Raw genomic sequence first — 10,000 nt, 5'->3', positions numbered from 1 at the left:
TCTGTATAATCTAACATACGGGGATCAGTCTGTATATAATCTAACATACAGGGATCAGTCTGTATAATCTAACATACGGGGATCAGTCTGTATAATCTAATATCTAATATTTGGGGATCAGTCTGTATAATCTAATATCTAATATTCGGGGATCAGTAAACCAGCAATATTACACAAACAGAGCTGTAGAGTTTCGTCATCACACACTGTGGAGCTTTGAGCTGTTGTAGTTCTCTGTACCCACATCACAGCACAACACATTATAGTGTTAATATCATACATTAGTTTACATCTCAGCTGTGGAGTGTGATAAGACGAAAGTAATCACACCCCTGTGTCAGTCTTCCCCTCCTGAACACACTGTGTGACACTGTGTCATCCCCCCAAAAAAAAGAATAGTAAGAGGGTTAGTCTGTGTGTGTTGTTTCAAAGATTCAACACAGTGTGTGTTCAGGAGGTCATGGCTAACACAGGGATGTGATTATACTGTATCTCAGCTCAGGTGCATGAAAAAACTACTTTGTGTGTGTTGTTTCTCTCACATCAAATATGCTTCAGATAACAGTTCAGTTATAATTATTAAACAGTTTATTATTATTATTATTATTATTATTATTATCGTTAATAATAATAATAATAATATTAACGATAATAATAATAATAATAATGATAATAATAATAATAATAATAATAATAATAATAATAATAATGAGAGGTCTGAAGACCTGTGTGCGTGTATATACACAGCCTGCAGACAGGTACAGTGAGAGAACCATCTGGATCTACTGTGTACTGGGCAAAAGTGTGGACCTACTTAACCTATTAATTCTAGCTACTTCTATCCGACACTGCTGACAACCGAGAAGCTTTACACTTATGTTCTGGTGGAGTTTGATGGATGTGAGGAGGTGTATCAGTGTTCCTGATTTGTGGTTCTTCAAAATTGTCCTGTGGTGGATAAGAGACAGGCAGACAGGCAGGCAGACAGGCAGGCAGACAGGCAGGCAGACAGGCAGGCAGACAGGCAGACAGACAGGCAGACAGACAGGAAGACACAGGCAGGCAGACACAGACAGGCAGACAGACAGGCAGACAGACAGACAGACAGACAGACAGACAGGCAGGCAGACAGACAGACACAGACAGACAGACACAGGCAGACAGACGCAGGCAGACAGACAGACGCAGGCAGACAGACACACAGACAGGCAGACAGACAGACAGGCAGACACAGACAGGCAGGCAGACAGACAGACACAGACAGGCAGACAGACAGACACAGACAGACAGACAGACAGGCAGACAGACAGACAGGCAGGAAGGCAGATGTGTATATAAAATAGAAGCGTCTGTTCTAAATCTCTTTAGCACTATGGCATATCATACAGATTTATACCATGTCCTTGACTCCACATCATTTTCCTGACTACTTATTTAAAGCCTTAAACTGCCCACGGACCTGTTTATCATTATACACTAAACAGTATTGTATATATACTGTACTGTTATATACTATAGTGTATCAGTGTATCCCACAGTGTATCCCACAGTGTATCCCACAGTGTATCCCACAGCGTATCCCACAGCGTATCCCACAGCGTATCCCACAGTGTATCCCACAGCGTATCCCACAGCATATCCCACAGTGTATCCCACAGCGTATCCCACAGCGTATCCCACAGCGTATCCCACAGCATATCCCACAGTGTATCCCACAGTGTATCCCACAGCGTATCCCACAGCGTATCCCACAGTGTATCCCATGAGAGTGTTACAGGACGAAATGCTCTGAAATGTTAAACATTTATGTTGTCTGGTGTTAATGAGGTCAGGACTAACACAGGATCCAGAGCGGGGATCTTTATACGAATAGGTGTCATTAAGTAAACATGTAAAACAACCTACAGAACTAAACACTTTGAGGTTTGTGTGTGTTAATGAGCTCAGATCTCTTACATTTGATCTTTTTTTACAATTTAGTTTATTTTAATTACCTAAAGATTGACAGTTTTACTTTTATTACTCTTATGTTTTGCTTTTTAACACAAAATATATATATATATATATATGTATATATATATATATATATATATATATATATATATATATATATATATATATATATATATATATATACATATATATATATTAAATCAGTTGTATTAAATCTGATTTATTGTGTGTGTGTGTGTGTGTGTGTGTGTGTGTAGACGAGAACCATGCAGCAGCAGAAAACAGCAGGTTGTTGGATGTTCCTCGATTCCACTGTGAAGGAACGGAGTCTCCGTATCAGACAGGACAACTTCACCCAGCCATCCGAGTGGCAGATTTACTGCAGCACATTAACCTGATGAAGACGTCTGATAGCTACGGCTTTAAGGAGGAGTACGAGGTGATGTGTCTGTCTCACACACACACACACACACCTCAATAAAGCCGTGACTGACGGGTGACTTCCTGTTCTGTTAATAGTCGTATTATAGCAGGGGACTTGGTGACCACAGAAAACACTTCCTGTTAGTTGGTGGTTTTACAGACAAGTGAAAACTTCCAGCACATTATTTTATACTACAGAGAGAAATACAGTCTAATATCTCGTCCTTGTTTCTGTGTGTGTGTGTGTGTGTGTGTGTGTGTGTGTGTGTGTGTGTGTGTTGTCAGGCTGCATGTGGTCGTGTATTGATGTATGAAAGTATTGTAATTTTTTATTAAATGATTAGAATTGGGGGGGCATGGTGGCTTAGTGTTTAGCACGTTCGCCTCACACCTCCAGGGTTGGGGGTTCGATTCCCACCTCCACCTTGTGTGTGTGGAGTTTGCATGTTCTCCCCGCACCTCGGGGTTTCCTCCGAGTACTCCGGTTTCCTCCCTCGGTCCAAAGACATGCATGGTAGGTTGATTGGCATCTCTGGAAAAATTGTCCGTAGTGTGTGATTGCGTGAGTGAATGAGAGTGTGTGTGTGTGTGTGTGTGTGCCCTGTGATGGGTTGGCACTCCGTCCAGGGTGTATCCTGCCTTGATGCCCGATGACGCCTGAGATAGGCACAGGCTCCCCGTGACCCGAGGTAGTTCGGATAAGCGGTAGAAGATGGATGAATGAATTAGATTTGGTGCTTTTTGCTTTTAGTTGTGTTATTAGTATTATGAGGATTAGCCCTCCTCCACCCCCCACTGAATAACCACGAGACGGACAGAGAGACGGACAGATGAACGTTCGTGTCGACATTATAATCATTTCAGGTTAATAAACAATAAACAAATAGATGATATTAGTGTTAAATATCTAAGTTAGTTCTTAAAGTAACAAAATAAAAGAAATATTTTAATCCATTAGTGAATATGAAGCTAACGTTAGCTGAACATTCAGGAGTGTGTAGTGTGTAAGGACCCTGAAGTGTAAACAGTGTTGTGAGTGTAGCTGTGTTGAGTTCATGCTGCGTTCAGGTCATCAGACTCGTGTGTGTGCAGTGTGTGAGAACCAAAAAACACTAGCAACAAGTTCACACCTGATGTCAGGGATTTTTAGTTATTGTGTACAATTCAAGGTCTTTAACCAAACGTGGATCTTTAGATTTATATATTTTTATATAATTTCAGTTTAAATTTAACACTAAATCTTTTTTTCTTCCTGTGGCAGAGTTTCTTTGAGGGTCAGTCGGCTTCATGGGACGTGGCCAAGAAAGAGCAGAACCGGACAAAAAATCGCTACGGCAACATCATTGCATGTGAGTTACTGAGACGTAAAGAACGTGTTGAACTGAACAGTGTTGAGGAGCTCAGAGGGTTTAACACCAAACCTTTTAGTGCATGATGTTCATGATGGAATGATTCCAGAACAGGTCTAAAGCAGAAGGAAGAAGGGGGCAACAAAGGCAAAAAAAACCCTTCGTCTGACACACACATTGTTTAGTTCTGTTTGTTTGGGGGGAAAATCCTTTATATTATATAAACTAATGAAGTTGTCTGATGAGAGCAGCTTGTCTTTCATTTATTTGCAAAAAAACACAACGGTTGTTGAACTGATCTAATCTAATCTAAACTCTCCTTCTGTGTGTGTGTGTGTGTGTGTGTGTGTCTCTGTGTGTGCGTTTCTGTGTCGGCGTGTGTGTGCGTTTCTGTGTCGGCGTGTGTGTGCGTTTCTGTGTGTGTGTCTCTGTGGGCGTGTGTGTGCGTGTGTGTCTGTGTGTGTGCATGTGTGTGCGTGTGTGTGCGTGTGTGTCTGTGTGTCTCTGTCTGTGTGTGTCTGTGTGTCTCTGTGTGCGCGCGTGTGTGTGCGCGTGCGTTTGTCTTTGGGTGTGTCTTTGTGTGTGTGCGCATGTGTCTGTGTGTGTGTCTCTGTGTGTGTCTCTGTGTGTGCGCGCGTGTGTCTGTGTGTGTCTCTGTCTGTGTGTGTGTGTGTGTGTGTGTGTACGTTTCCTGCCCGTGTCCAGACGATCATTCTCGAGTGATCCTGCAGCCGGTGGAAGACGACCCCTCATCTGACTACATCAACGCCAACTACATAGACGTAAGTGGCGCTGTGTGTCCCTCCTCCTCCTCTTCCTCCTCCTCCCTTGGTGAAGGTGTGAGAAACAGCTCTCCCTCTCTCGTATGTCAGCATGCGTTCCTTCTCCAGATTTATACACGATTCTTACCGTTTTCTTTCTCTTGCCTTCGGTGGAGGTGCTGATAGAGACTCACTGACTCATCTGTTGTGCTCTCTCTCACTCTTACGCTCTTGATTTTGGGCCCTAGATTTGGCTGTACAGGGATGTAAGTAATTTTTCATTTCCTGTAGGACACACACGCACACACACACACACACACACACACACACACACACGTCCCCTTTTAACTCTTCTGTATCATCTGCATGGTGAATGCATGGCTTTTTTTCTCTATAGCACACTTACTCACTCTCTCTCTCTCTCTCTCTCTCTCTGTCTCTCTCTCTTTCTCTCTCTGTCTCTCTCTCTTTCTCTCTTCTCTTCTCTTCTCTCGCTCTCTCCCTCTTTCTCTCTTTCTCTCTCTCTTTCTCTCTCTCTCTCTCTCTTCTCTTCTCTCTCTCTCTCTCTCTCTCTCTCTCTCGCTCTCTCTCTTCTCTTCTCTTCTCTTCTCTTCTCTTCTCTCTCTCTCACTTTTTTTCTCTCTCTCTTTCTCTCTCCTGTCCTTCATCATGCCTTTGTGTTTCATCGTTTTCTCCATCACACCATCACACACTCATCCGTCATGGTTATTTTGTCGCTCTTCCTGTTTTGCTTTTTTTGAGGAGGGTCACACGTTAGATAGCAAGACAACAATGTGACGTTTGCTGAGATGTTTTATTTAAACAGAAAACCGTCCAAAGTGGTGGCACCATAACGTTAATATCAAAATAAATCCAACTATTACAGTTTTTTTGGAGAAATCAATCATGTTAAAATGTTGGTATATTGTTCATTAGAGAATATTAAGTTCATTCTAGCTAGCTGTATATGACACGATGCAGTGTATCGCTAGATAAACTACAGATAGTAACTAGCCTGTGAAAGTGCGATCTCTCGCTAGCTAATCGTTTTTAACATTAAACATTTGTTTCTAATCACACAGCAGTTACATTTTAGTCAATATATTTTGTATTATATTTTTCGCAAACAATAATAATAATAATAATAATAATAAAAATAATAATAATAATAAGGCTAGCTATATTAGAAATAGTACATATTAACGAGCTGTGTTTAGGAACAGAATTGTTTTGATAATATTAACCACACCCCCTTCCAGACTGACTCCAGCCTACGCTGTGTTTTGATTGGTCAGACGGCTCTGTGGAAACTTTATTAATAAAACTATTCAGTTGTTAAATCTCCATCCTTTAAATATATTCGAGGGGGAAAAATAGATCACCTTTTATTTCATTCCCAGTGATGGCTATTAAAAAAAAATCTGCCACTGTTGGCTAATATATTTAAATAAACCGTATTGTTTTATGATACAGTTCTAAAGTGACGTTTAGCTTCTTGTAAAATTCTTATTTAAAAAAAATTCCATCTTGTTCCTGATGACACAGCAGTGCTGCTCATCTGCTAGCGTTCGGTGATTAGCAGTCGTTCACTCCTGCAAATAAAGTAGCTGACAGATGGGAAAGCAGCCGTAAGTGCAAGTTAAATCAGAAGGAGTTGCAGCTCGGTAATAATTGAATTATCGCCTTCGCTTTATCTTTTTGCTGAAGGTGCAGCAGGACGGCTGCAGGAGCCACTTAGAGTTTCAGAATATTCAGAATTAAATGGTGTAAAGAAGAAGACTTTTAGGTGCTGAGGATTAAAGAGAGTTTTCTCCTGTTGTGTTTGTGTCACAGGGCTACCAGAGGCCGAGTCACTACATCGCAACACAAGGTGTGTACAGCGTCCTCACTGATTCTTTTGTTCATGATGGAAATTCTCGCCGTGTCGTTTTGGTCATGAAGAAAACTTTATTATTATTATTATTATTATTATTATTATTATTATTATTATTATTATTATTATAATCATTATTTTCAACAATCTTCTCATCAGGTCCTGTTCACGAGACTGTGTATGATTTCTGGAGGATGATCTGGCAGGAGCAGTCGGCGTGTATCGTCATGGTAACCAACCTGGTGGAGGTGGGACGGGTATGTTGTTCTATTGCCTGCTGCGGAATGCTGGAGGCCATGATGTTGATGATGTTGATGATGATGATGATGATGTTGTTGTTGTTGTTGTTGTTATTTTGTGTTTGCGCGATGTGATGGCCTCCAAACCGCCACAACCCTTTGAAGAGAAATCGAAGCCAATGGAAATGACTTTTATTTTTAAAAACACACCCCAGGAAGTTTACAGAGTCCGATAATCTAATTCAGGAGATCACTCATTTGGTCCAAGGCCATTTTATTCGATTTACTGATCCAGCAGAAAGGCGAATTGTCCAAACTGAAGAATCTCCATCTACATTAGAGTATCTAAAGTCTGATAAACTTCTCCAAAGGGTTAACGCGTGCCTGCAGCTGCATGATTATGCTCGTGACGTGTGGTGACTGTGGTTGCTATGGTTACCTAATGGTCACGAATTATCTTTAAACCCGTATCCAGATGTTCTAGGGTAAGGTGGATTATTAAAGCTGCCAATAAACTGATGCTAATGTTCACTAGCTTGGCAGGTAGCAACCACCACACTCAACACGTTAGCATTTATTACTGAACTCGAGAGAGTTAGCATGTGTTTGTGACTGTGTTGTGACCTAAATGTTGACTTGTTTCTCTTCCTTTTACACCACGGCACTTCATTAAACAGGCCAGTTTTAGTTTATTACACAGCGACACTTTTTTTTTATCCCTTTATAGTTACCTTTATGGTTAGCGGAAACGAGTCAGTTCCCATTCTCACGTTATAGCAGACGGAAAAATTGCAAAAATCCGTCCTGAAGATTTCAGAAAACTAAATTGTTCAGCTTTAGCTCTGAAACCGGAGACTCCTGTAGTACATGTTACAGAACGTGAGTGAGCTGATATGAAGTCCTAGAGAATCTCAAACAGTTTCTGACCAATCAGAGCGCAGCACTGAGCAGAGCCGTGGTGTAAGTCGTAACTCTGTGTGTCTGTAGTGATGATGGGAAAGTTTTCACTGTGGCTTTGACCCTCGTGTTTCCGCTTCAGGTGAAGTGTTATAAGTACTGGCCCGACGACGCGGAAGTGTACGGAGACTTTAAGGTGACGTTCGTGGAGGTGGAGCCGCTGGCGGAGTACGTAGTGCGCACCTTCACTCTGGAGAGGGTGAGTGAGACACGACCGAGGTTTCATTACTTATTTATCAAATAATCTGAGGAAAAATCTGTAAACAGGGCAAAGATATATTTCATTTCTAATTCATTCTTTATATTAATTAAATATTCATTTATTAATATTTTTAAATATTTATACATATTTATGAATTATTTAATAACATTTTAATTCTTCAAATTCGTTGTTATTTGTCTTAAGAATAATCCTCGTGTGATCGAGTGCAGCTTTATAAACAATTTAAATAAAGGCATTAAACATTGCTTTAATTAATTAATTAGGAGATAAAGCAAGTGAATTATTGTGTGTGTGTGCATGCGTGCGTGTGTGTTCGCTCTAACACTCACTTGTTCACCACAGAGGGGTTTTAATGAGGTACGTGAGGTGAAGCAGTTCCACTTCACCGGATGGCCAGATCACGGAGTCCCATATCACGCTACAGGACTGTTGTCCTTCATCCGCCGCGTCAAAATGTCCAACCCTCCGACTGCAGGACCCATCGTAGTGCACTGCAGGTACACACACACAAACACACAAACACACACACACACACAGTGCATTTATGGGAAATCTGGGGGTTCTTCAGTCTGGCACTTCCTGTTACAATGTAATGTTTTGCTGGAGAGATATTATCTATAACTGTGTGTGTGTGTGTGTGTGTGTGTGTCACAGGATGTGGGTTTGTGTGCACTGCTGTTCTGCAGCAGGAGTACAATCACACACACACACACACACACAATCAGGTTTCTTTCTGTAGTCTTTTGTTTGTCCTTAAACATTTATTTTAAATTAACGTTAATATAAAAATAATCAGGATTCTGATGTTTCTTCTTTAATATTTTTTGAAGTGTTGTTTACTGTAAATGTAAATTAGACCTTTTTCACTTCCTAATGGCATTCTTGAAATGTTTATTTAATAATAAGATAAGATGAGATAAGATAAACCTTTATTCGTCCTACAATGTGGAAATTTCTCTGTTACAGCAGCAAAGAGAAAGAAATGCAGATATATAAAAGAACAGAGACACAAAATAATATACAGTATAAACACAACACAATATAATATACAGTAAAAACACAACACAATATAATATACAGTATAAACACAACACAATATAATATACAGTAAAAACACAACACAATATAATATACAGTATAAACACAACACAATATAATATACAGTATAAACACAACACAATATACAGTATAAACACAACACAATATACAGTATAAACACAACACAATATAATATACAGTATAAACACAATATAATATACAGTATAAACACAACACAATATAATATACAGTAAAAACACAACACAATATAATATACAGTATAAACACAACACAATATAATATACAGTAAAAACACAACACAATATAATATACAGTATAAACACAACACAATATAATATACAGTATAAACACAACACAATATAATATACAGTATAAACACAATATAATACACAGTATAAACACAACACAATATAATATACAGTATAAACACAATATAATACACAGTATAAACACAACACAATATAATATACAGTATAAACACAACACAATATAATATACAGTATAAACACAACACAATATAATATACAGTATAAACACAACACTATGTATAAATATAGAGAAGAAAGAAAGACATTCGTACTGTTTACATTAAAAAGACTAATAATTAGATAATTCCCTCACCTTCAGTGATTGTTGTGATGTCACTTCCTGTTTGTCAGTGCGGGGGCGGGCCGTACAGGATGTTACATTGTGATTGACATCATGTTGGACATGGCGGAGCGCGAAGGCGTGGTGGACATTTACAACTGTGTGAAAGCTCTCCGGTCACGACGCATCAACATGGTGCAGACCGAGGTGTGTTTACACACACACACACACACACACACACACACACACACACACACACACACGGGAACACAAACACACACACACACGGGAACACAAACACACACATCCACACACACACACACAGGAATACAAACACACGCATACACACACACACAGGAACACAAACACACGCATACACACACACACACACACACACGCGGGAACACAAACACACGCATACACATACACACACACGGGAACACAAACACACAGATACACACACACACACACATCCACACACACACACGGGAACACAAACACACATGCACACATGGGAACACAAACACACGCATACACACACATACACATGAACACAAACACACGCATACACACAC

The 10,000-nt window shown here is 40.0% G+C and overlaps 1 protein-coding gene across 5 annotated transcripts in view; it reads left to right on the top strand.

Annotated features, from left to right (window-relative positions):
* The window catches only part of ptprk (protein tyrosine phosphatase receptor type K), a 105,684-nt gene that overhangs the window by 90,228 nt on the left and 5,456 nt on the right, over nucleotides 1–10,000 (top strand). For all 5 annotated transcript variants that reach the window (XM_060884367.1, XM_060884368.1, XM_060884370.1 and 2 more), the window contains 8 exons: nucleotides 2,211–2,392; nucleotides 3,638–3,725; nucleotides 4,431–4,507; nucleotides 6,320–6,356; nucleotides 6,519–6,616; nucleotides 7,638–7,754; nucleotides 8,121–8,275; nucleotides 9,497–9,632. In XM_060884367.1, the coding sequence (XP_060740350.1) occupies nucleotides 2,211–2,392; nucleotides 3,638–3,725; nucleotides 4,431–4,507; nucleotides 6,320–6,356; nucleotides 6,519–6,616; nucleotides 7,638–7,754; nucleotides 8,121–8,275; nucleotides 9,497–9,632 (890 nt within the window). The remainder of the gene's footprint in view (nucleotides 1–2,210; nucleotides 2,393–3,637; nucleotides 3,726–4,430; nucleotides 4,508–6,319; nucleotides 6,357–6,518; nucleotides 6,617–7,637; nucleotides 7,755–8,120; nucleotides 8,276–9,496; nucleotides 9,633–10,000) is intronic.

The sequence above is a fragment of the Tachysurus vachellii genome, chromosome 12, assembly GCF_030014155.1.
Source record: "Tachysurus vachellii isolate PV-2020 chromosome 12, HZAU_Pvac_v1, whole genome shotgun sequence".
Taxonomy (NCBI): domain Eukaryota; kingdom Metazoa; phylum Chordata; class Actinopteri; order Siluriformes; family Bagridae; genus Tachysurus; species Tachysurus vachellii.
This window is presented reverse-complemented; position numbering and strand designations above follow the sequence as displayed.